General features: G+C 48.7%; 12 protein-coding genes across 12 annotated transcripts; 6 read left to right on the top strand and 6 right to left on the bottom strand.

Moving 5' to 3' along the window:
• Positions 1 to 180: 180 nt before the first annotated feature.
• On the top strand, positions 181 to 969 carry N7503_000460 (aspartate/glutamate racemase family protein; the record flags this gene model as incomplete). The annotated part of the gene is made up of 1 exon (XM_057060021.1): positions 181 to 969. The coding sequence occupies one exon, from the start codon at positions 181 to 183 to the stop codon at positions 967 to 969; it is 789 nt and encodes a 262-aa protein (XP_056926944.1).
• A 623-nt stretch (positions 970 to 1592) lies between these two features.
• On the top strand, positions 1593 to 3478 carry N7503_000459 (fungal specific transcription factor domain-containing protein; the record flags this gene model as incomplete). The annotated part of the gene is made up of 2 exons (XM_057060020.1): positions 1593 to 3286; positions 3460 to 3478. The coding sequence occupies 2 exons, from the start codon at positions 1593 to 1595 to the stop codon at positions 3476 to 3478; spliced, it is 1713 nt and encodes a 570-aa protein (XP_056926943.1).
• A 163-nt stretch (positions 3479 to 3641) lies between these two features.
• On the bottom strand, positions 3642 to 5010 carry N7503_000458 (uncharacterized protein; the record flags this gene model as incomplete). The annotated part of the gene is made up of 6 exons (XM_057060019.1): positions 3642 to 3663; positions 3714 to 4059; positions 4119 to 4186; positions 4236 to 4353; positions 4412 to 4793; positions 4843 to 5010. The coding sequence occupies 6 exons, from the start codon at positions 5008 to 5010 to the stop codon at positions 3642 to 3644; spliced, it is 1104 nt and encodes a 367-aa protein (XP_056926942.1).
• Positions 5011 to 5748: 738 nt separating this feature from the next.
• N7503_000457 (uncharacterized protein) lies at positions 5749 to 5946 on the bottom strand (the record flags this gene model as incomplete). The annotated part of the gene is made up of 1 exon (XM_057060018.1): positions 5749 to 5946. One exon carries the CDS (start codon positions 5944 to 5946, stop codon positions 5749 to 5751), a length of 198 nt encoding a protein of 65 aa, XP_056926941.1.
• Positions 5947 to 6868: 922 nt separating this feature from the next.
• N7503_000456 (uncharacterized protein) lies at positions 6869 to 7552 on the top strand (the record flags this gene model as incomplete). Its single annotated transcript, XM_057060017.1, has 3 exons — positions 6869 to 7208; positions 7258 to 7323; positions 7382 to 7552. Exons 1-3 carry the CDS (start codon positions 6888 to 6890, stop codon positions 7550 to 7552), a joined length of 558 nt encoding a protein of 185 aa, XP_056926940.1. The 5' UTR covers positions 6869 to 6887.
• Positions 7553 to 8211: 659 nt separating this feature from the next.
• N7503_000455 (methylisocitrate lyase ICL2) lies at positions 8212 to 10288 on the bottom strand (the record flags this gene model as incomplete). The annotated part of the gene is made up of 6 exons (XM_057060016.1): positions 8212 to 8219; positions 8270 to 8523; positions 8578 to 9001; positions 9052 to 9464; positions 9523 to 9811; positions 9880 to 10288. The coding sequence occupies 6 exons, from the start codon at positions 10286 to 10288 to the stop codon at positions 8212 to 8214; spliced, it is 1797 nt and encodes a 598-aa protein (XP_056926939.1).
• Positions 10289 to 11186: 898 nt separating this feature from the next.
• On the top strand, positions 11187 to 12075 carry N7503_000454 (uncharacterized protein; the record flags this gene model as incomplete). The annotated part of the gene is made up of 2 exons (XM_057060015.1): positions 11187 to 11502; positions 11573 to 12075. The coding sequence occupies 2 exons, from the start codon at positions 11187 to 11189 to the stop codon at positions 12073 to 12075; spliced, it is 819 nt and encodes a 272-aa protein (XP_056926938.1).
• A 1438-nt stretch (positions 12076 to 13513) lies between these two features.
• N7503_000453 (fungal specific transcription factor domain-containing protein) lies at positions 13514 to 15883 on the top strand (the record flags this gene model as incomplete). The annotated part of the gene is made up of 4 exons (XM_057060014.1): positions 13514 to 13516; positions 13685 to 13799; positions 13865 to 15814; positions 15870 to 15883. 4 exons carry the CDS (start codon positions 13514 to 13516, stop codon positions 15881 to 15883), a joined length of 2082 nt encoding a protein of 693 aa, XP_056926937.1.
• A 437-nt stretch (positions 15884 to 16320) lies between these two features.
• N7503_000452 (NAD(P)/FAD-dependent oxidoreductase) lies at positions 16321 to 17565 on the bottom strand (the record flags this gene model as incomplete). Its single annotated transcript, XM_057060013.1, has 1 exon — positions 16321 to 17565. One exon carries the CDS (start codon positions 17563 to 17565, stop codon positions 16321 to 16323), a length of 1245 nt encoding a protein of 414 aa, XP_056926936.1.
• Positions 17566 to 18219: 654 nt separating this feature from the next.
• N7503_000451 (IlvD/Edd family dehydratase) lies at positions 18220 to 20274 on the bottom strand (the record flags this gene model as incomplete). The annotated part of the gene is made up of 3 exons (XM_057060012.1): positions 18220 to 19429; positions 19478 to 19632; positions 19687 to 20274. 3 exons carry the CDS (start codon positions 20272 to 20274, stop codon positions 18220 to 18222), a joined length of 1953 nt encoding a protein of 650 aa, XP_056926935.1.
• Positions 20275 to 21029: 755 nt separating this feature from the next.
• Positions 21030 to 21941, top strand: N7503_000450 (NAD-dependent epimerase/dehydratase family protein; the record flags this gene model as incomplete). Its single annotated transcript, XM_057060011.1, has 1 exon — positions 21030 to 21941. One exon carries the CDS (start codon positions 21030 to 21032, stop codon positions 21939 to 21941), a length of 912 nt encoding a protein of 303 aa, XP_056926934.1.
• Positions 21942 to 22144: 203 nt separating this feature from the next.
• On the bottom strand, positions 22145 to 24474 carry N7503_000449 (Zn(II)2Cys6 transcription factor; the record flags this gene model as incomplete). The annotated part of the gene is made up of 6 exons (XM_057060010.1): positions 22145 to 22751; positions 22799 to 23183; positions 23237 to 23755; positions 23806 to 24212; positions 24270 to 24358; positions 24418 to 24474. The coding sequence occupies 6 exons, from the start codon at positions 24472 to 24474 to the stop codon at positions 22145 to 22147; spliced, it is 2064 nt and encodes a 687-aa protein (XP_056926933.1).
• Between the last annotated feature and the right edge of the window lie 604 nt (positions 24475 to 25078).

Raw genomic sequence — 25078 nt, 5'->3', positions numbered from 1 at the left:
AGTCATGTGACTCTGGCACCTATAACAAGAGACTCTTGTACTTGATTGTTTCTCCTTCCTTCCACCAAACCATATCACATATATTCCTCTGCCCCATACACTAGTACAGACTGTAGGATCTCACCAAAAATTTTTTCAATATCTTTTTAATCTTTAGAAATACCTTAAACCATGGACGCCATGGCCGAGCTTCCCAGTGTGTCCGGGCCTCCCAAAGAACGCAGAATCAACATTCTGTTAATCAACCCGAACTCCACCGAATACATGACACTGGACTGTTTAAAGACCATCGCGCCTAGTCTACCCCCAGATGTCACAGTCCACGGGTTTACTGCGCCACAACCCGCACCGACAGCAATCGAATCCCAAACAGATGCGGTGCTTTCCGCCGCAGCTTGCATAAGGGCAATCCAACCCATTGCAGACCACTATGACGCATTCCTAGTTGCATGCTTTCGAGACCACCCCCTTATCAGTGTCCTAAAGGAAGAATTCTCGCAGCCTGTTCTCGGCATAATGGAGGCTGCGATGTATGCTGCGCGCATGCTTGGAGACAAAATGGGAATTATCTGCATGTCCGACCGGTCTGTAATGGCCCATTCTCGCACTGTCTCCGTTCATGGGTTTTCGGATTACTTTGCTGGATGTGAATCTACCAAATTGGGTGTATTGGAGTTGGACTCGAAACCGAAAGAAGAAGTGAAGGCCAACCTAGCAGAGAAGCTTCGTCGGTTAGTGGAAGAAAAGGGTGCGGACTGTGTTTTGCTGGGCTGCGCAGGCATGACTGAGTTTCGAGATAACTGTAAGGAAGCTTCATTAAAAGGGACTGGGGCTGTGATCTTGGATGGTGTGACCATAGGAGTTCAGTTTCTTGTTGGATTGGTCAGAGAAGATCTGGTAACTGCTAAATATGGCGCGTATCGAAGTTCTGCCACAGATAGGCTGATGAGAAATCAAAATTGGCTATGAGACTGCATGACACGGAAAGTTGCATTGATCTTCAATAATACCTTCACTTTAGCTGGAAAAAATGCAGATAAAAGAACGCAGCGGAAGTGAGCGGTGAGAGACTAGTTTAAACACTCACACGGCTGCTTATCTATCCCCTCACCGGACACAACTGCGATCCGTCGTCCTATATATGACATGCGACCCCGTATCGAAGTCGCGCCTTGCAAGTTTTGCCGGAGGCGTTTCTCAAGAAGAGAACATCTGCTTCGCCATGAGCGCACTCGTGCGTGGTGCCTTTTTTGATCGATGCTTCCGAGGCTGAATGACTGATTGCTTAAAGATACACGTGAGAAACCTTTCAGTTGTCGTTGCAATAGGAAGTTTACGAGACGGTGAATATGATCATGCTTATCGTTTTGGGTTTGAAAATAACAAGTGACAGTGATCTGCTTTCTCGACACTTGAAAGTCAAAAATGATCCCTCATCTCACCAAGAGGTGCAAACCAATAATATTACACATTATGATGAAGTAGAGAGAACGTCTTTGGTCGCGGAATCAGAAGGCCAGGAAGCCCAGTCGGCGACTTATAGGACGACTGAACCTCTACGAGAAGAGGACCAGCACATACAAGCCACAGCAATGCAAAATCATTCCGAGGCAATGCAACTTCAGTTTCCAATAGATTCGTCGAACAAGATTTACCAGGCAGATATGATAGAGGTACCAGGAAACCCCACCCCTTCTCCAGATGCGACACGCCAGCTCTTTGACGAGAATCTACAAGACCTGAATATTCTTTGGGGCGGCATGGATGGGAACCTTTCTCTTGAAGAATATTACCCTCTGGGTGCTGAATTTCCGAATGACCTGATCTCGATTACTGGATTCGATATTTACGAGCCAGCAAGTTCTGCCTTGACTGGACCATCAAGTGGTGGCGATTCTGGTGATAAATTGCCCAATGGCCCTGATTATGATGATGATGAATCCCTATGCAATTACCAACTTCCATCATTAAACCAAAACGACGAGATCAATTCCCAGGACGCAGAGGACCTTTCAGAGCGCCCTGACACTCCCATGGGACAGACAGAGACCCATACGCAGTCTCCCTGGCGCATCGGAAAAGAGGAGTATCAATCTATTATTTTGCTAATTGATGATGTTCGGCATATTCTCGAGGCAGACTTCATCTTCCCCTCCAAGTATGTTTTATGCCGATACATCGAAGGCTTCTTTACTGGGAGTCATGCGCATTTGCCCTTCCTTCACCTTCCGACAGTATCAATTGCTAGCTTGAATCCTTCATTAATTCTAGCGATTATTGCAATGGGAGCGCAGTATCGATTTGAGAGTCAACGTGCTGCTTGCTTCTTTAGAGCATCGAAATCTCTCATTGATAACTATATCTCCGTCCACGCACTATTTTCGTGTCCCAAGCCAGGGGCTAACATTGATGTGGCCTGCTCCCAGAAAATTAAACTGGAGATCCTACAGTCGCAGATCATTCTCTCGACCTTAGGTATCTGGGGACATCATGACCTGTTAAATGATTCCATATCAATGACCGCACAAATGGCGCAAGCGTTTCGAGATGGCGGACTGCTCAATGACAATCATTCTGAGAGCGAAACATGGAACACGTGGATTCAAAAAGAGGGACGACGACGTACTACGTTCACTGCTTACATGCTCTCGAATAACCAATCAATTCTGTACAACTTGCCACCAAAGATGCTGAATAGCGAATTGACCTCGCTTTGTCTCCCCTGTCCCGAAGAACTTTGGAAAGCCTCCAGTGCCACTGAATGGAAGACCTTACGTTCAAAGCAGCCCCCCTGTGCTCCCTTCGGTACAGCGTATGCTCGATTATTCCGATCGAAGCAGACCCATCGACGAAGCCCCAGTCTATCATCATTTGGAAACCTCATCTTAATCCACGGCATCTTCCAACACATCTTCCTCGCCTGGGAACTGACCTCTTCGGCAACCCCAACAACCGAATCACCAACCCTACCAGTCGAAACGCTCTCAAATTTCCACACCGCACTTAGACGCTGGCAACGCAGCTGGGAAGCCACCTCAGACCCCTCATCAATAACCCCGTCATCCCCAAAGGGACCCCTAGGCTTCAACGCAACAGCCATTTTCCGCATAGCCTGCATTCGCCTTCACCTAAACCTGGGTCAACACCGCAAACTAGAAACATGGAACGCTGAAACAATCGCAAATTCATTCCTCAATGCCCCAAAGCCCCCGCAATCGACTCAAGTTTACCACGCAGTCCTCCAATCCATTCATGCACTTTCCATACCAGTCCGACTGGGTATCGAGTACGTTGCACGAACACAAACACTAACATGGAGCACGATCCACTCGCTATGCAACCTGGAGTGCGCGCTATTTCTGTGCAAATGGCTTGAGACCTTGGCGGCGGATCCGGGGGATCTTCATGCTGATACGAAGCGGCTTTTGAGGATTATTGCGAGTGTGCTTCGGGAGGCAGATTTGGCGGCGCCGAATAATGTGGCTTTCGGTGGGAATGGAGGGCAGCAATTGAGGCAGATGGGTGCTGTTCTCGTGCGGTTGCTTTCGGAGATACTGAAAGGGGAACATGTTTTCGGGATGATGCGGGTTTTTTGCGAGGCGCTTAGAATGTATGCTGGGTTTTTGGAGAGGAAACTTCATCTAGCCTGATGAGGTGATGTTGCTATTCGATTGGATGAATGATGGAAAATATCCACTCGATTTGTCAATGACCTCTCATCCCTCTCGCTCTGACCAGGCTCATATGTAACCGAGATCTCTCTCGTCTGCTTGATCCCCGAATCACCCAAGATACTCCTATCACTTGCATCTTCCCTGCGGTCGTTGAGCGTGATCATATCACCATTCATGTAATAGTATGGATCCGACCGGTCTTCGTTACTTCCGCTGCGTGTTGAAGTGCGCCCTTTCCTTGAGCTATAGTTCGCGGAGGAATAGTCTGTTCCTTCCTGTGAAGAGCGCATGCGTTTAAAGAGGATGCGGAGGGCTGGGATTGAGGCGGCCCAAATTGTCAAGCCCGTTTCAGCCGAGGCCCAGAGGATGATTGGAGTGCAGTAGTCTAATCGAGTTAATGTGGTCAGTCAATTTGGTTGGTTCATGCAGCGATTCTGTACATACAGGTGAAGTCCTTGAGTTGGGCGACGTTGACAAGCTTTGACGTTTTGATGAAGGCTGCTACTGAGGCACTGTTGTTGGTTTAGCAGAGGTTCTTTTGTATCATGATATCGCACTCACAAGACACCCATGCTCATAGCTATGAGTACACCGAACTTCTCACGCTTCTTCATCTGAATCTTCCAGAGAATCACCCAAGGGAATAACGCGAGAATCAAGTCCATGCACCCGGAGTAGGCTACAAAGTTATATCAGTACCCATACCATCTAAAGTTAGGTTGAGACTCAGCTCATACCTCCAGCTGTCAATGCGATGTTCTCAAAGACTATAATGGGCCAGCATTTGGCTGTAGGCATTAGCGCCGTATTCCAAAGTGCAGCAGTGGGCTTGCATTGAGCCAAGTAGCAAATTCCGCAAAGCCACATTATGGCGTTCATGCTGATCATGATAAACCACAGCACCATCTTTTGCCACGGACGGGTCACGATCCGCAACAAGGTGATGACAAATGAGGTCTTTGCAAATACGCAGCCAAAGATAATGATCACAAAGCCGATATAGACGAGCTTCAGTGCATGGGGTATCATATTTTGATTCTCGATGGCGTCAACATGTCTTCCAATCACACCCATTTGCACACCTCTAGTGACCAAGCCCGTGTAAACGAGTTGCAAGAGCTGATGTGATTAGGAAACAACCCGTCAGCTGGGCAAATTTAGAACTTACCCAAGAAAAGACGCAGACAGCGTCATCCCATCCGAGCCCTCTCGCCAGCATGATTTTACAATATAGTCGCAGCGCAACGAAAACACCAGGAATCGCAATCAGGATCCAGCCAACAGCCAATATCACCGGGCCCTTGTCTTGAGCCGCCTGCATGGCGGACAGAGCCATGGCTGCTCCAGAGGGTGATTCTGCAATGAATACAAAGCCCAAAATAAAAGCAGAAGTGGAGGTATTTTTCAGCAAAAAGTCAAAGTCAAAGTCGCATCGCGGAGATCAAAAGGAATTCAACCACCGAGTCCCCGATATCTGCGCCTTTATGTGGACGCCTTACTGTACCTGTACCACCCGGTGAATTTTGTGACTGCTCACCTCGGAAGAATTGATGCACGCTTGAATCCAGGATTCTGCACCTTGATACCCGATAGCAAGGCCCCGGGCTGCATTTCGTCCCAAGGCGTAACCAAAGCTGCAGATCCTCGTGTTTTGGGGCCTTGGTTCGCATGCGTCATGGGGGCCATGTACGGGCTTCGCATACATGGTCCAACTTTAGATCTGTCTAGACCTGTTTAGGTGCATGGTGCAAGGATAGCGCGCTACTTCCTCATGCTGGATTGGCCTAATGTATCCGTGCAATTTGAAACAAGCTGGGTGGGTCCGCTTTACGGGATGGACGCTATGGGGCCGGTCCGCGGCCCACACTTACCGTGCTCAGTTTAGCGGCGGGGCTGGTTTTTGGGAAAAGGTCAGTGCCGAGCGATAGGTCATTATCTTCCTTTGTTTCAGTTGAAAGAAGGCATAATTTTTTTTTTTTTTTTTTTTTTTTTTTTTTAGCATAGTATAGGAGACGGAATAGCGTACTCTCCTATCAAGATCAACGTTTATCCATCATAGTCTTCCGCCATCAGGTTAGACATTACTGCTACCAAAACGGCTGCTGATCCGAGGGGTCTGAGCCCGCTCAATATCTCTAGGCGCAGGGATGAAGCTGTTAAGGAATACAGTGATTGGCAGGTGTCTAATGTCACTGATAATACGCTCAAGGCTGCATTTCGACAAGCCTGTGACGGGATGCTCAAACATGGCCTTGACCTTGAGTAGGTCCATAAAGGTTAGACTCGGAGTTCTTCATCCGCAAGGGCATAAAATTGGGTATTGCTAGATCCTCCACCTCCACTATAGTAAGTGAAAACGTTAAGGGTATCAATCAAAAACCACCTGGGTTGGCTTCACTTCACCAATGCAATGTTTGCGACTCATATTCTCGGTGTCGCATAGGTTTTGGCCTTTGCACGAGCTACCCACTATAGACAGGTCAACGTGGCCCGAGGCCAAAATACAGTAGATAAAATAATAAGGCGGTAGCATATAGCTTGCACACCTACCAAGACCTGGCAGCATTTCGGCGTCTGTTTGCTACTAGACCATATAATAGAGTTCTGTCTCTCGGCGAGCGGAGACGCGAGGGCACAGACTATAATGATAAAAATAAAAACACCCAGTCTGATTTTAATCGATGAAGCGAGTAAATGATACATACCACTTCACTCTTGCAACTCGGTTCAGCAACCGTGAGTCCTGATAGGATAGACCTTGGAGGCTCCGCTTCCTAGACCGCTTTCTGACTGAGTAGGTACTTTTTATAATACCGTGGGTCGATAACAGAGGTTGTATTTCACACAAAAGTACTACAGTGCAGGATATTTGGAGAGAGATTTCCAGCCTACGCAAAGCATCACGAAATTCCTGCCTCTGACATAGACCGTGAAGTCGACACGAAAACCAAGAAAGTCTACGTAAACCCCCGTCACAAGGCTACGAACCTGCAAGGCTCTCTAGGCAACAGCAACCGGAATTGTCAGAGTCCCCAGCCAATTAGCGGAAGGCAAAGAACCAACAAGACAATGTCTCCCCAACAGGCGGTAGCCCGGACGAGCCGCAAGATTTGAGCCAGAAGGCGGGGGTTCCGTGATCAGCCTGTGTCCTCCACCCATTTAATCCTCTCTTCCTCCAAATAGCTCTCTAAATAGCACGGGAAAACCCTCAAGATGCAAGCACTTAGAGCGGGAGAAGAATCAATCGACCAACTCAAGGACCAAGTTCTCAAAGATAACGAAATTTGGCAGACCACTACGACAGACAGAGCACAGGAAGAATTGCCCCCATTTTGGAATGATGCGCTCTGGGCTCTTATCGCGGAAACATGGGCACCGCCGAGAGCAGAATGGGAGAAAGCCGAAGATGAGCGCAAGCTGCGAGCTTTCCATGAGAGACTAGAGACGATGTCTTTTGGACAGCTGACCTCGGAAGATATTGAACGAGCAGAAAAGAAAAAAGAGGATGCCAAATTGGCTCATCAGTGGAAAACAGTATGTTCGGCGAACTCATCGTGGACACCTTCAGCTTATTGAGAATCAGGTCGCCACCAGACACGTCTTGCTCGAAACCCTTGAGAAGTATCAACTACCATGGAAGTGGCATGAGGTGAGATTCCCATAATTCTCGATGCGAGCGATTCCTTACTCTTCGGTCGCTCATCCAGGGTCATCACGAATGCATTGTGATCAAGAAGAGTATAAGCCCTGATTTCTTAGTGGAGCTTTTCACTCACAGCCGCAATCTCGCCGAGGAAAAGCTTGAGGAGATGATCATTGCGGCAAGAAGTCAGATGGAGCACACGGGGGATTTGAATGATCCTTCGTCAAAGCTATAGTGGCGGAGTCAACAGCAGCAAGGAAAATCATGTACATCGCTTGAATTATCGAGTTTGTTAAGTTGGTTGTAAATTGTTTTCTTTGATGTATGCATCGTATGATCCATAAGGTCGATTCATCACCCGGAGCGCCGCACGCTAGCAATCACCGTGAAACCTGACCAAAGTTGCTTTTAAACATGGCAATTACCACATCCGATCAGTCAACCAAGGGGGAACTCGTGGAAACAGAACTCTAACACTAAAAAGTTCTAGCAAGGTTGACTCCTGTCAGAACTACAGTGGTTGCAGAATGTTGGTGAGTGCGATGAGGAGTATGAGGCTAGGCTTTCGAAGATAAGGGGGCGGAGTTTGCCTTTGGATCTGGGCCTAGGGCTTGCCTTGGAAGGTAAGCCTCGCAGGATCCTGAGGGGATATTTGTTAATCCCTGGTTTGTGAGGCAGTCGGGTATTCCGATCCGCACTACGGAGCGCGCGAATCGGATGTGGATATAATTCGCAATAAAGTATATACTACAAACCTAATTTACGAACGATTGTGGCTGGTGTTGATGTATGAGACTCGAAATTACAAGGCTTTGCGCATGAGTGAGAAGCTTGTTGAATTCTGTACAAACGTAAAATGATTTTAGACCTTAGGTCATTTTATCTTGGAAGGATTTAGAAGCCTAGATCATGCAGTCAGCATCGGTGCAATCAAATCGTTGAGATGACTTACCTTTCTCGGTGTTACCCTCGCCCATACTCTTACTGCTGCTGCTTCCGCTCTGAATTGCACCCAGGATGCCATCCATGTATGGCGCACCACTCCACTTCTGGTGAGTAAGAACGTCGACACCCATCTCCTTCTCGCGGGCTTGGATAAGTCGCACATAGGCGAGCATACCCTCATCCTTGAAGGCACGTGACAATTCCGTTGTGACAGTGGCGTTGCTGTGAAGACCTGCAAGGGAGATCAATTGCAGGACGAATCTGCGCCAATTAGTATCATCCCACTAGAAATGATCCAAAAAAAATGGTACATACCCATGCTTGGCAATATCCCAAATGAACGACTTGAGAGAAGCCTCGGTAAATCCTTGGCTCATCCAATTGAACGAAGGGCTCAAGTTGTAAACAAGCTTCTTGCCAGGGTAGACCTCGCGAATATCACCTGCCAGCTTGCCTGCCTTCTCAACATCTGGATCACCGGTCTCAACCCAGAGAAGATCGGCGTACGGAGCAAATTCCTTAGCACGCTTGGTGGCGGCTGGGAAACCTGCGCGGTAGTGATAGAATCCCTCGCGAGTGCGCGGGCTGTCGCATGACCAGACCACTGGAGTCTTGGTGTAGTCAGCAGCCAAGACGCGACGACGAGAGAAAGAAAGGTTAGGGTTCTTCTCGACTTGAGCCTTGTACGCGTCTCTGGTAGATTGGCTGGCACCCTCGGCCTCGAGGTGAGCATCGACAGCTGGGAATGTTAGTGTAGGTGCACAAAAATGTATTAGTATTGTCACATACCCTCATCAAAGGAGACAAGCTTGTGGTTCTTGACCCAGTCAAGTTCAAACGCATCAATTTCAGCTGGTGAAGCGCCCTCGCGCTCCATCGCCTGCAGAGTTTCGGCTAACGGCTCGACCTCTTCTGTGATACCGAGGATAAACTCATGGTCCCGCACATCAATAGCACTGCTAATAAGCTTGCCGCTTTCTGAATCTGTGCGCGCAATGACCAGGTTTTCACAGCCCATCATATCCCATTGGAATCGCGCAGCAGTCAGTCTGTTAATGTGCTCGCCAATGGGAACCAGAACTTTGCCAGCCAAGTGGCCGCACTTCTTACCACCGTGGAGCTGATCCTCAAAGTGCACAGCCGCAGCACCGTTCTCAGCGAATAATTTGGCCAGCTTCAAAACCGCCGATAAACCGCCATGTCTGTAAATCGCAATTAATTAGCGATATAGGCCCCAAATCGCATATAGCCGCAACATACCCGGTATCGCCATCTGCCACAATCGGTCGCATGTAATCCACGTAAGGGGTATTTTTGCGCTCCTCCGCAGTTAATTTACGTCGAGCATCCCACTGCTTCCGATCGTGCATCGATTGCGCCTTGAACAGGCGCTGGACCTGGTTCGGTACCGTATTATAGGGGTAATCGCCGAAATCGGGGGAAACCTCATTGGTGCTAGTAAGAAGGGATGAGCAAGCCCATCCGGAAATATACAAAATCTCCTGGTTGGGAGCTTGCTGTGTCATCTGGACAGGGTCAATGGCACCCACTATTTTACCCCACGTATTAGCCGGTCGGGTCCCACAGGTCGCAAAACAGCTCCACGTCACAACTCACTGGTGTGTACCGGCTCGCCAGCCGCAGCCCGCTCATTCAGCAAATTGAACAGTTTCCGCGCCATTAGTGAACTGGGATAGCTCTGTTGCAGCGATCCACGCTTGCTCACGACATCCTCAGCCGAATAGGGTCGCTTGATGCCCTCGTACCGAGGGGAGTCCCACCATGCTTGCACGTCGCGGATTTGTTGTTCATACAGGGCATCCTCTGCGGCGCCAGCTTTCTCAGCGGTCGACAGCAACTGGTATGCGTCGGATGGCAGTGTGGTGGACACTGGTTGAGCAGGTGGTGACGACATCCGAGGATAACCGCATGTGAACGCGCGTAGGGCGAGACGGGATGGCGCCGTTGGACGAGGAATTTGGTGAGGGAGCTGGCGTGGAACTCGTCGGCTTATGGAGCGAAACATTATGACAAGTTGCAATTGCCACAAAACTTGGGAATGGGAAAGAGAAGAGAATGAGATGATGGGGTATGTTTACTGTTCTCCGCCTCCGCTGCTGAACCTCGGGCCGTGACTTGGGGAAAATCCACTTTTAAGGGTTCCAAGTCCGATAACCGCAATGCCCGCAATAACCGGATCTATATTCGAACGCGCCGGAAGTGATTCAGACATTTCGCCACATTCGGTCAGCAGTAATTATAAATCAGAAAGAATTTAATATTATCTGGTTGTTCAAGTATTCAAAACATGTGACTTCTCTTTAAAATAATCCAACATATATGATAATACTTCATACGTGCCAGGATATACCAAGCATAATCAAATACTATCGGACATTATTGAAAAGCAGCATTAGGGAGATATATGGAATCAAAAACCGATTATAATGGCGGAAGTAGAGATTAGGACAGGCGGTTTACTACATACTGAGGGCCAATTTTGAACAGCAAAATATTAGGAGAAGTAAAGTGAATGCACGTTTAGACTAGGTTACAATAGGGAGAGAAGTAAACAATTGTTTAGAGCAGTTCTGAATGCATAAAGAAGTAAATAAGCGTCTTATTGAAGTGAATGATTATCTGATATGGTTTTAATTGGTCAGATGGTCACTTCACCTATATTTCAGGTGTCCATAGAATATTCACCATTTTCTAAGCTCTAGGTTGTCGTGGGTCTTATCTTCATAAAGTGAATGTCCTATTGTTATGACTGAAATGCCATAGTACTTCCGTGTATAGAATATGGTCATTTAATTGGACCTGACATTCACTCCGTCTGTAGAGTTAGATTCACTACATTTGCAAGGTATAAGATACATCACAGCTTCCGTAATTTCAGTACTGTAGTCCCACCGATCTTAACAATGTCTTCTCCCTATCCTCTTTCTTCAGACGCTGGTCGTCTGCCCATTCTCACCAAGGCCGGACTTCGATTGCTGGCCGCTCGCTACATCAGCGGCGAGTTTGAAGCACGTTCCTGGGGTAAAACCCAGCTGTTAGACGATTTCTGGGGCGAGGAGCCCACCGACGCCATCATCACTCCATTGGCGACGACGTTCGCCCCCCTCCTCGCGCAACTCATTTGCGCAATCAGCGCTGGAGGGCCCACGCCGGCGTGGGTCCTCCGCGTTGTGCTGACGCCAGAATTCCTCTGGCTGGGCCTCCATCAGACTTCATTCAGTAAGTTCAGTTCAAAAGAATTGCCATCAACCTCAAATTGTTCATGTCCACTAACAATTCGATTCAACAGGTCTGATGGAGGTCGGCAATATCTCACCGGCCGACATTTGTCGGGTTTCCCCGCTTATCACCGCGGGTGTAATCACAACAGGCCTCTCATACGATGAGAGCTGGGTCGCCCAAGGCGCTGCAATGGAGCAGCACCTTCGGGTTGACCCACCGGTCATATACAACATTGCCGTGGGGACGGGAGACCCTAACGACATCAACATGGACCGCCCATGGACGCCGGTCACACCGACCTTCCCTGATCCACTTACGGCTCCGCAAATAATTACTTTGCCGCCTATCATCACCCTTCCACCTCCCCCCACGAAGCCAAAGAGAGGCTGGCAGGATGGAAACCCCGGAGAGGCGGGGATCGAGACCGAGGAGAGGTCGATGGAGATGACTGGCGCCAAACTCGGCTGGGTGAATGCAGAATACAAGGAGTACGAGACCAGCTCGTGGAGACCCTCCGACGGTGGGACATCGAATCCTCCGAAGCGTAACTCGTATCGGGAGACGAGATGATTCCATCCTCGATGTTGTCTGGCGGAGAATGCATCTTCCGTGTAGCTGGGTGTCTGTATGCTCGTGTCTCTTTCTTCTGTTTTCTGTCTCGTTTTTTCTTTTTCTTTTCTTTTTCTTTTCTGGTTGTTTTGTTTGTGCCTGTCTGTCGCTGTGTCTCTGTCTCTTGTTTCGGTTTTTGTTATTTTCTTTCAGAGGCTGGCCTCGCATTGGATTTGCGTTCTGCATTTGCGATTGATTTGTGAGACTTCCAGTAAGCACCTTGTAATTTCCATGTATTTCCTTCGTAGTGCTCTGTAGTTCCCATAGTTATTAGTAGTTTTGACTAAATAAATTGTGGTTAACATTTGGAGTTCTGACATCATTAGCATCAAATGCCTCCTTGGCCAAGCGGTAAGGCGCTTCACTTGTAATGAAGAGATCACTCGTTCGATCCGGGTAGGGGGCATTTCTTTTTTGCATTTCTTTTTTTCCCACCCACAATTCATTTTAACACTGTTCTTTTGTACGACAAAAACATAATTAATTCCACCTCCTTTAATCGAAGGATTATGTACGCCGACTTGTCCTAGAAATTTATCCCTGGAGTTGGCGCTGTTGTGCTGTGTTTTGATTCCAGTGCATCCCCTGTGGGGAATATCACACCACGTTCCAAGGTTGAACACCACATTGATGATATGGGTAGAGCGCATTGTTCATAATTCGAAGAATTAGTATCACTAAATACATATCTAAGTACCTACTCATTCAGCTACGGACTCACACTAGGCCGAATATGGTTAGTGATATGTTCAACTAAAATTTGTTTTGTTTAATCATCGCACTCCTCCATGGTCCAGAACCCGGGTCGCGATGATTTCTACTAATTCGGCTACCTGCGTTGTAGCCAAAAATGACGTCTCTTTGAAGAAGTGCACGTAGCAAAGCGCATCAGGCATGGCCTTCGCGGAGGGTTTTTCGAGTAGTGCGAAGTACGAATATTTTCATTGTCTCCTGTTGACATAGTCCCACAGCTTGATATATTTATTTATCAACGTCGAACACCCGGGCTGACAGCCATCTCGAACAACGCACTCGGCTCAGATTGTAATCTCCCGGACTAACCCCTCACGGCTTTCTCCAAGATCGGCGCCCCCGCATCTTATCACTGTACTCCTCCCGGCTCGACTCGATTCCTATCTACTCTCTGTCATTCGCTGTGTTCCCCGTCTTATCTTCGTCATCCCATCACCCATCTATTTGCTTGTTCCTTTTTTCTCCGGACCACTCCTGAACATCTAAAACTACCTTGGTATGGAAACGATCAAAATTCCATCGCCGTCCACGTTTTTAAACTCGCCCGATCCGACCCCGGCGTCAGGGCGGGGAAAGGCTGCCGCATCATCCAAGGCAAAGCAGATCCCCAAGTCAACTCAGAAACCAAGGCAGACAAAGAGTCGTAATGGTACGGTGTTTATCTGATCGGAAGAAATAAAATATACAATTAAACTGGGCACATCGTGCCTAAATGTCTGCGCAGAACGCTGACCCGATTACTTCGTGACGCCCAGGTTGTATTACCTGCAAGGCAAAACGGTTGAAGTGCGATGAGACGAAACCATCCTGTTCCCAGTGCGATCGGCGCAAGGTGTCGTGTGGTGGGTATAAGAAGGACTTCAAATGGCGACCTTTCGAAGAGACGAACTTGGCTGTTGGTCGCCCGACTACCATCAAACCGACAAAGAAGGGTAATGACAAAAGTACCTCGCCAAGAAAAATATCTACAGTCCATATCTAATGCACTTTTTTCTAGCCAACAATCATTCTCACCTACTAAACTCCCTCGCAAATCCGGAGGACTTCCCTACTCCTCCAATTACTGAACTTGCAGTCTCGCCGAACCGAGCGCAGTCGAATCCTGCAAACACATCACCCAGAGAATCATCTTTGCTAGGCTCACCAGGAAGCATCAAAAGCTATGTATCTGGCGATGCCCATTCCCTTGATGAGTTCCAGGTGATGCCAGAGCATTTATCCGCAGCCGAGGATATAGTCCATGGCATCACTGCGTCCAACTCCATGGATACAGATTCATGTCATTTTCTGCCTTTTCTTGAGACGTTCCAAGGAGCTGCACCGTTTGACGACGAGATGGTCCTAGATACGAATGTTGAAACCACTTCAGGTCCAATGACCTTTGGCCCGGCATACCAACAACCACCTGACTTAGACTTCAACTTCTCCCAACTACTGGACGAGGATAATGGAGAAATCGAAGAGATAATTCGACAATCAAATGCAAGCTCAAACCAATGGGGCTTCCCATTCTCCGCCCAGGGCAATAACATCTTTGATTTTTCACGTCTCCCAGGCCAACCATCGTTGGCACCAGAAAGCCAAGAAATGCTGGCCATGCGCTTTGATAAGTTGACATGCGGTATTTTGTCAGTCAAGGATGGCAGGACAGAAAACCCATGGAGGACGCTGGTTTGGCCTCTTGCTAAGGAAACACCCGCTCTATATCATGCTCTGTTCGCACTATCTGCCTTCCACTCCGCCAAAGAAAACCCTTCTCTGCGAGTCCAAGGTGTCAAGCACATGCGAAAGAGCATGACATGTCTTCGAGAACAAATTCAAAGTATGAGGACTGAAACGGCGCTGGCGACTAGTCTTGCGCTAGCGTTTGCCGATACCTGGGACCACAATACTCGGACCTGTGTTCAGCATCTACGAGGGGCGAAGGTGTTGATGCAGCAGGTACTGAATGTGGGCGTCCAGGGTGGACAGAGCAACGACAGACTTGATCGCATTCGCTTCTTGTATAATACCTGGACCTATATGGATGTTCTTGCGCGGCTTACTTCTTTGGATGAGTCAGGGCAAGATGATCTTACTCAGGATATCTTTCAATTACCCGGTGATGCTGTCCATGAGATTGATCCGTTGATGGGATGTGCAGCCACTCTTTTCCCTCTCATCGGCCGAGTCGCAAGACTGGTCCAGCGAGTGCGAAAATGCTCCTCAAATTCGGTCTCTATCGTGTCGCAAGGAATGGAGCTCAAATCACTTGTGGAGCAGTGGGAGCCTCCGCATTGGTTTGAACCGCCAGAAGACCCAACATCCGAAGTGCAGCACAGCATCCAAGTGGCACATGCGTATCGCTGGGCCACATTGCTCTACCTTCATCAAGCCGTGCCGGAGATGCCATCCGAACCGGCCGAGGAACTAGCGAAGCGTGTATTGATATTGCTAGCCACAGTACCTCCTACGTCACGGACAACCATCATTCAAATGTTCCCTCTTATCGCTGCCGGGGCTGAAGTCGACGATGAGGATGATCGGAGATGGGTTATGGATAGATGGTTCACTGTTCAGTCTCGGCTAATGCTCGGTGGGATCGACCGTTGCCTTGATGTTGTACGTGAGGTGTGGGCTCGCCGTGACAAACTCAATGCCCAGAGGCAACGGCAGCAGAACCAATGTGCTACCTCATGTGCTGGATCTTTCTCTTGCGAGAGCAGAGGAAATACCAACCCCAAATTCGGATCTTCCGAGAGCAAAAACAATGGAAGAAACTTTCATAACCGTGGCAATTCCTGTGATCAGCTCGAGAAATCTACGGTAGGGGTACCAGGAGTTCCTGCCAAATCTGGGTCTTCTCGGCGGGGCTCTGCTCTTTCGCCTTTGGAGAATATCGAATTTGAGAGAACAGTCCGAAGCAGATTGCATTGGGTGAATGTTATGGGAGAATGGGGCTGGGAGGGTAAGTTATTTCTACGCCAATTCAATATAGCTAGTACTGATCTTTCTATTCACAGTTTTCCTTGGGTGAATTCATCTGTTGATGGAGCCCCACGAGATTGATATCTCAATTGTTCTACTAAACCAGCGCTCAGCCTGGAAAAGTCAAGTTCTCGAGAACTTCCCTTACCGTACTAATTACGACTGACACAGATAACTTTCATTCTTTATGTCTAGTACTATTTGAAATTGTGCTTTGTAGCTCAACTACGATTGAGCGGTCAGCGCGGCGTTAAGGATATTTATGTGAATCTTGATAGTGTTTTGATCGAACCCGGTATTTTCTGAACTCTGGTTCATTATCTGACTACAATGCTACCAGCTCTAGGTATTAAATCGGCAGATACATCTGCACCCATTATTCCAGCCATAACTGGAAAATCCACTCACCCACCCGGCCACATTATCCCGGACCCCATTACCATCCAACAACCGTCAAAGCCAGAAGCAACAAAAAGTCCCACAGATTCAAGACTCCTTCTCCCACTGCTTCCCACTCCACAAATCCGCCGTCGTCCAGAGCCAGTAATCCCGACCCTTGATCAACCAAACCAGGAAACTAGGCAGCCGGTACCCCATCGCTGCGCCAACACCTTTACTCCTCCCAATAGGAACCATCTGTGTCTCCCGCGTATCCTCCTTGAACGAACGCTCCGCTGCAGCATCATCCCCAGCCGCAAGAAGTAAATCCCGCTTGATGTTCGCACACACGACCGGCACAGCATTCAGAATCGAATGAACAGCCGGTCGTGCATAAGAGCCTACGTCACCAACAGCGTAGACCCGGTCCCCTGCTTTATCCACCCGGAGAGTAGAATGATTAGTCTCCACCCGTCCATCGGACATGAGTAGCGATTTATCCAGGAAGGATGTGTTAGGCGTCATACCCACAGCCGGGATATAGATATCCGCATTGAGCTCCGTTCCATCGGACAGTGATACAGTGGCTTTAGTCGGAAGTGCAAGATCAGTCCCTGATTCTGGCGGCGTTACGCCCCTGACTTTGGTACCCTTAATAACGGTCACACCCACGCACGCGAGATAATCCTCTGCTTTAACAGCGATACTGAGTCTCAGTAATGGGAGGATCTGAGATGCAGACGTCACGACCGTGATGTCTACTTTGGGATTCTCAAGTTTGCCTGCGAACCAGCCTGGCTGTCCATTAAGGTATTCGCCCAGTTCACCTGCAGTTTCAACCCCAGCCGGACCACCACCAGCAATAACGATGCTTTTCGCCTTCTTCATCGCATCCCGGAAAAGAGCCCATTGCGTGCGTAATTCCGCTGAGTCTTTGTTCAGGCCTAAGAGAGGTGATGGAGTCGAACAACCTGTTGCGATGACAAGTGCATGGAAAGGAATGGTTTTTTCATCATCCCCTTCCACTTCGTAGCGAATGGATACTGTCCGATTCGCGTGGTCTACATGCTCTGCCCGGGCGTGCTCGAACCGGAAGTTGGAAACGGGGTAATTCTTGAAGACCTCTGGAATTGATACCCAGAGTTTCTCCTGTGAGAGGAGGTCGTCTGAAATCATTGCACGAGGACAGGCGGGACGACATATTATCTCAGGTGAAGCGCTGACCAAGACGACTTGATAGGTGTGCGAGTCTGATAATTTTGGAATGGCATGTTTGAGGAGATAATGGGCTGTTGAGACGCCGGCGTAGGAACCTCCAAGGATGACAATGTTCTTGGTACTTGGTTCCGCCATTTGGGCGATGTCAAGTTTGAACAGAGTTTGGATCTTGTTTACATCTTTCTGGGGCGGGATGCTCCTTATATCTTCAGCTGGAGGACAGACTAATCTGGTTGGTTCTTTCCCTCGTAAGCAGCGCCTCCAATCTATGGATTCTTGGACAAAGGATCGTGACCCGTGGCATTTTTGGTGCGCCTCAAGTAGTAAGCCTGGGATGAAGTTGACTGATGCGGTTGGCAGCCTCGTTTCCCAGATCCTTGTACCAATCACATCGCGCTTGCTGGAGGTTTAAGGGTCGTGCGCTAGCCCCGCAGTAGCCCTGTGCTTTTCGGCCTAAAGTCTTGATAACGGATTCCGAGAGGCCGAATCCCTGATGCTATGTGCGACCCGCTATACTGGTTGGTCTGAATTCTCTGAATCCTTTTGGCAGTCCCAAGGTTGATTGAGATGGTGGAGGGTCCAAGCTCCAAGACACGGACGCCGCATGAACTCGAAGTTCCGCTTAGTAAGGCACATACGGAGAAGATGTTGCGGTCACCAATGGTTGCTCATGCTCTTACCTCCAAATCGAACACTAAGACGATAATTCTGGATGAGAATCTTGAATTGTACACAGACAATATGGAAAGTTCATGGTATATACTTCTAATAATCAACCAAACAACGCTACTAATGATTGTGCCTCGGGGCTTCGTTTTGTTGCGCCAGACGCTGGTATTTCACAGCCTTCCGCAGCACCATGCCGTCGGATAGCTGATTCGTTTCCTGACGGAAGATCTCCTGCCAAGGCGTAGCACTCGGGACAAGAGGATATTCCTTAGATAGCATCTCTTTTCTTCGTTCTTGCAATTCTTCATCACTGATAAGAATATCCACTCGTCGCTTTGGCAGATCAATCCGCAGCTTATCTCCATTGCGAAGGATAGCCAGATTTCCACCCGCAGCAGCCTCGGGACTGGCATTCAAAATGGAGGGGCTCCCTGATGTTCCCGATTGCCGTCCATCGCCAATACAGAACAGCGCGTCCACGCCTTGCTTCAAAAGTCTGCCTGGAGGGTGCATGTTCACAACCTCTGCAGCACCGGGGTATCCCAAAGGTCCAACACCGCGCATGACAAGGATGGTCTTGTCATCAATCTCTGGCAAGTGTTCCACTTTGCTGTGGTATTCTTCCGGTCCATCAAATACCATGACTGATCCTTCGAACGCCATAGGATCCTCCGGATTCGAGAGGTATCTTTCCCGGAAAGCAGGAGAGATAACGCAGGTCTTCATAATTGCCGAATCGAAAAGCGTACCCTTCAAATGGATGAATCCTGCTTCTTTCATAAGAGGATCATCATACGGACGAATCACGCGGCGATCCCAAGAATGTTTCCCACGGACATTCTGAGCCATCGTCTTTCCATTACATGTCAACACATCACCGTGGATCTTCCCAACATCCAAAAGCTCAGCCATAATTGCTGGAAGACCTCCGGCACGGAAGTACTCTTCACCAAGGTACTCGCCGGATGGCATCATATTCAGCAGAAGAGGAATCTGTGATCCGAGAGTATCCCAGTCATCCATTGATAGCTCGACGCCCACATGCTGGGCGATAGCGAGGAGATGAATGGGAGCGTTGGTACTTCCGCCAAATGCGGCGTTTGCCACGATTGCGTTCTCGAATGCTTCGCGGGTCATCAGGTCGCTTGGTTTGCGATCGGACTCCACCATCTCCACGATCTGCTTTCCGGTTTCGTAGGCGCATTGGCCTCTGTGGCGGTACGCTGCTGGAATGGCAGCTGAGCCTGGTAGTGCCATGCCGAGGGCTTCTGCGAGAGCATTCATAGTTGACGCAGTACCCATTGTGTTGCAGTGGCCGACAGAGGGGGTTCTAAAACAGTCAATTTTGAGCGAGTCTCAAGCCAGGAGAAAAACTTACCCTCTGGAGATATAATCCATAAATTCACCGTCGTCAATTTCGCCAGTGGCATACATCTCTCGTCCCTTCCAAAGTACGGTACCCGCGCCAGCTAAGGCGCCTTCAGAATACCCATTCAACATCGGGCCAACATTAAGACAGATAGCAGGAATATTCTAGCACAGTATCAGCAATGTCCCATTCATAATCCAAATGAAAAGAAAACATACCACAGTAGCCGCAGCCATTAAACAAGCCGGGGTAGTCTTATCACACCCAGTCAACATAACAACTCCATCAAGGAAGTACCCGGTCAAAACCTCCACCATACTCAAATACGCCAAATTGCGATCTAGCGTCGCAGTAGGTCGTCTGGAAGTCTCCTGAATAGGATGCGTAGGAAACTCAAAAGCAATACCACCCGCAGTCCGAATGCCCTCCCTGACTCGCTTGGATAACTCAATATGATGCCGATTACACGGCGCAATATCGGAACCAGTCTGGGCAATTCCAATCATCGGCTTGCCGGACATGAGTTCCTCGCGCGTAATGCCATAATTGAAATACCGCTCCATGTAAATGGCTGTCATACCGGGGTCACTGCGGCAGTCGAACCAGGCTGATGACCGCAGTGTTCGGCCCGGTTGCCGGATGATTGCTTTCGTGCCATTCTCGGCTGCGAGACTCAGTCTTGTCTCTAGTTCTTGGTTGCGTCTCCGGAGGGCTTTGAGTTCATCAATGCAGTCTTCTATTTGTGGCGGGGCTGAAGGCTTGGGGCATGCGCAGCCTTCGCATGATTTTTTGGAGGCACACGACATGTTTTGGTGAGTTGGAGAATGCGGGGTTGAGGGCGTCTTTTCGGCGGTTTTGTTCATGGGTCCAGGGTCCTTTTTGTATTTGCATCATCGATGTCCCCGGATGGTGAGGTTCCCATTGGAGACCCCGCAATATGGGGACCAACGTCTGATTTCGGATTTCTAAGTGCGTGGACCAATGGTCTCGGTTGTGATTTTTTCCCGTGGTTCGGGGTTCATTTCGGATTGTTACTTTCCGGTGTTTCTCCCCACTGCCGTGCCGGTGACGCAACCCTTGGATATCTTCAGTTTTGTTTCAATATTGTGAGTAATAGAAAGGGATTGGATCTATTAGTATATGTGCGATTAAGATTAGCGTGTTAGCATGTTAGCTAGTTATGACATGGATGCTAATTGGACATACCTTGGCCGATACTTCAGCCAGTAGGGGCATTTCCGCTTACTAGGTCCGAGTTATTATGTTTTGATCTCTTACTATGATATTCTATCTCATTATCCAAGGCTAATGTCGACGGCTAAAGCCTCCCCCAGCCAAATATCCACCGAATCCGGTGACTCCGGAAAGTCATCTCCCGACGCATCTCCACTCCCCGCACTCTTCCCGACACTACACGTCATCATATAAATGCCGATTATAGGAGCTTTGCTAAATATTAGAAATTGATTGGACATACCCTTTTTTTCCACATACCCCAACAACCCAGAACACCTTGTTCCCTAACAACACACGCTCAACGAGGTCGCAGTCCAACATCAAAATGGGCAAACGTATCATCGTCACTGGCGGCTCAGGCAAAGCTGGCCAACATATAATCGCATACCTCCTCGATCAAGGCCATGACATCTTGAACTTGGACCTAGTTCCTCTGCCTCCAAACCTAGGCGACCGCGTCCACACAATGCGCGTCGATTTAACAGACGCAGGCCAGGTTTATAGCGCATTTGGCTCCCACTTCCACTTAACAGAGCCATTCCGCGAACCACTAGGCCTTATCCCCGACGCCGTGATCCATTTGGCCTCATACGCACGCAACATGCTAGTTCCCGACACAGAAACCTTCCGCTGTAACACAACAGCCCAATACAACGTTATCGAAGCAGCCTCAAGACTAAACATCAAAAAGATCATCCTAGCCAGCTCGGTATCTGTCTATGGAATCGCGTACGGCGAGGGCGATCTCGAGTATCCGTCTTTCCCCGTCGATGAAGATGTCGACGCAAACCCGATGGATACGTATGCCATCTCGAAAATGTGCGGGGAGCGCATCGCGCGTGGCTTTGCGCGTAGGTATGGGTCAGATATTTACGTCTTGCGGATTGGGAGAATTGTGGCACCCGAGGAGTATAAGGAAGAGATGTTTGATTCTTATGTTAAGAAGCCCGAGGAATGGGCTGTGCATGGGTGGTCGTATACTGATACGAGGGATTTGGGACAGATTTGTGAGCTTGCGGTGCTCAAGGCAGGTCTTGGGTTCCAGGTTTTCAATGCGGTGAATGATGAGATTACGAACTATGAGCCTTCTACGACGGAGTTTTTGAAGCGCGTTGCGCCGAATACGCCGTTTACTAGGGAGATGGGGGCAAGGGATGCTCCTATCCCTAATCGGAAGATCAAGGAGTTGTTGGGCTTTAAGCAGCAGCATCCTTGGCAGAAGTACTACGAGTGTTAGACTTGCAATGCAAATTCATTCGAGTGGGATCATGTCTATTACTCCTGTGCTCAGGTGTCATGTGGAAGTGATGCAGACGATATTTGGTGAGGGCTCCACTTTTAGTTGAGCGCCCGGAATGGGACAATCCGATTGGTCAATACCAGATGCCATCAAGAGATCAATCTTTCCGACCCCTCAACATGCTATGTCATACTCGGAATTTATATACCGGAAGGGCGCATGAGATAATCTAGTTCACCCCCAAGACGGAATCCCTGGGCAATAGCCTCGAGATCCAGATCCGACAGCTCCCAATCCAACTGCGGAGATTGTAGCTCCATAGTCTGCGGCGCAAGATTAGAAGCACCAAAGGCCGGCAAGGGTTCCTGCACAACTAATTGTTGAGTTGCAGTATTTCCTACAGCCGCAGAGACCTGCTCATCATCCTCAGTAATACTGATGTCGAGATGCGCGACGAGCTTGTCCAAATTAGCTCGGGCTTTCCCCGCTGCCGCGTACAGACGCTGGTGCTCCAAAAGAATAGTCCGACAAAGCAGCAGCGACTGATATGAATTCGAGTTCCGTCCTTTTTGGGCAACAATTCTTGCGTGGATGGTCGCGCTGATGTATGTTGCGTATGATAGCATGTATGGTGCGCTGCTGATGGAGAAATGCTGAGAATAGTCACGGAGGATCTGAACGATTTGATTCGCGGCTGTTGTGCACACGTTCACGGATTCGTAGGCTGCTTCCTGACCGGCGGCTTGGCAGTAGCTTCCTGTGAACAATGGTCGTTGGGAGAGGATTATTAGGACATTGAATAGGGCTCTGTCGGGGTTTAGTAAATGGGTTGTCGTGGCGGTCGGGACACTCACAAGAGGCAGAATGCTTGGGGAAGAAGAACACATTCGCTGGGATGAGAAAGATAATCAAGCTGGGGTGGAAGGTTTTGTCGCCATTTTCCTAATTCTGAGTTGATGTCGTCAGAAATAACCTGGCTTTGGCTCTGGCTCATTTCCTGTGACTCTGAGTAGAGTTCGCACAGGATGCGATCGATGATGATTGATAGTTCGCATAGTTTTGTTAACAAGGAAACATTCAATGTCGGTATAACCGACTGGTGCTTGACAGGGGTATATGTTATTTCCTGGAAGGGGTCGAGCTCGTCATACTCGTCGAGAAAGTTCAACGACGCCTTGAAATTCGTGTAGCGAAGGAGTGGTGGCCTCCCTTGGTAGAGACACTGGATTTTGTCGATGGCTGAACGGACTCCTAATTAGGAAAATTACCACAAAGGTCGGTAGTTGACTCACAGTATGCCCCCCATACAACCCGCTTCCGAATCTCAAGATCCTCCGGTGACATCTTACTTGGAGAAGGAAGAACATGTAGTCCCAGGTCGATGATCATATTGAATGCATTCCCCGCATATAACCAAGATAAACTTCGCTCGTCACATCTGGAGAAAAGTGAGTTGGACATAATGAGCAGTGCTTGGAGAGTAGTGATATCGCTTTTGTCGAAGCTGTCCCGTAAAAGCTCCGTGAAACGCTGGCGAAAACTCCACCCGGTCGTTTTAATGTCGTCCGGATCTGAGCGTAATTCAGGCCGCGCACAATGCTTGGAAACAGTGAACAGAATCGCATTGAGAAGCAATTTTGAAAAATAAGGCCCGTTACAAGCCATATCTCGCATAAACGCCGGTCGGTAGATGATCTGCGCTGTATAGAGTTGGCGACACCAGTATATTGACAAGAGATGCATTCCAATTTCCGGATCAAGGCCGTCAAAATCGAGTTTTCCGGCGGAGAAATTCAACAGCTCCAATTGTCCTTGAGTTGTACATTAGTAGGATAGTTATTTTCGCGGGATCTGCCCTTACGTTGTCTTGCTGTTTCTGCAAACAAATGACTCCGGGTCCAGCCCTCATTCACCGGTGAATTGGTCCACTCTGTAGAATCATTATTTCTAGAGTGTTCAGTATCGTCGTAAACAGCGCTCGTCGGTCCATGGTAGAGCGAAGTTGAGCTTTTGAGATGATCGCTATCGGGCGCTTCCGGATGAGAAGAGCCATTGCTTAAAACAGTTGGTCGATCAATCGGCGAGGCCTCAGCCTGGGATATTGAGGTTTCCGCTTGACTACGAGATGGACTCATTGTAAAAGAAGCATCCGTTGACATCATGGATGGTTCGTCGCCTAAGGGAATATTTCTATCCGGTATTCGACCCCCCTGTTGACGCAATAACGCATTTTCACGCTCCAATTGTGCGATGCGCCGATTAGTCGGCCTTTCAGAAACTGTCAGTAAGTTTCAGTGCTGTCATACTTGCAAGTTGCCGACTCACCTTGGCTTGTGTCTGATTGGACCCTGTTGGCAATCGATGCCCTTGGCTGCGCAATGACCACATGTGGGTTTCTGAGCATCGCACTTGAGCTATGACACGCCAAGTGAAGATTAGAGTAGTCCTTGTTCCATGAGGTGGGAGTGTATACCTTTTTGTCGCGACAAAAATTGCAGGCTGCTGCCGCTCGGCTCTTTCGGAGGGGCATGGTGAAGATAGTGGTCGGGCCCCACCTGCGAATAATTATGATCAGGGCACCCACATAATCTCAGGGCCCGTGGAGTTGTCTTTGGCTGCAAGTTACAATGAAAATGCCTCGACGTCTAAAGGTTGAAGGATATCTAATCCGGGGCGGAGAAGCTTATTGGATCCGCCGGTGTCAGGAAAATCTCTTTTGCGGAGAAGATACGGGAAGCGATATCTCCATGACATTTAGAATTCTTAGTATTCTGAGCATGAGCTTTTGTTTGAAAACCAGGCTAAATCCGAATTTTTGAATTCAATCTTCTATTCCTTATAGAGAATCTGATCTGCCTGGGCACATGCACTCCTGTTGCGCCAACGGTCTTTCAATATCCATGTATTGAAATGAATTAGGTAATTCGACTAGAATAGGAAATGTAAGAAGTGGATTGCCAGATGTTGGTCTTCATTGAAGGTCTCATGCGTAGAACAATCCAGCAAACCAAAAAAAGAGGTCGCTAATGTTCTCTTCCACAGCATGTCTAATCCTCCTTTCCATCTCTTCCCTCAGACCATTTCACAACTGACCTCACGAAGACCCATATCTTTATTATTCACGTCTTCACTTC

Source organism: Penicillium pulvis (assembly GCF_028828015.1).
Source record: "Penicillium pulvis strain IBT 33274 chromosome Unknown contig_10_segment0_segment0, whole genome shotgun sequence".
NCBI lineage: Eukaryota > Fungi > Ascomycota > Eurotiomycetes > Eurotiales > Aspergillaceae > Penicillium > Penicillium pulvis.
This window is presented reverse-complemented; position numbering and strand designations above follow the sequence as displayed.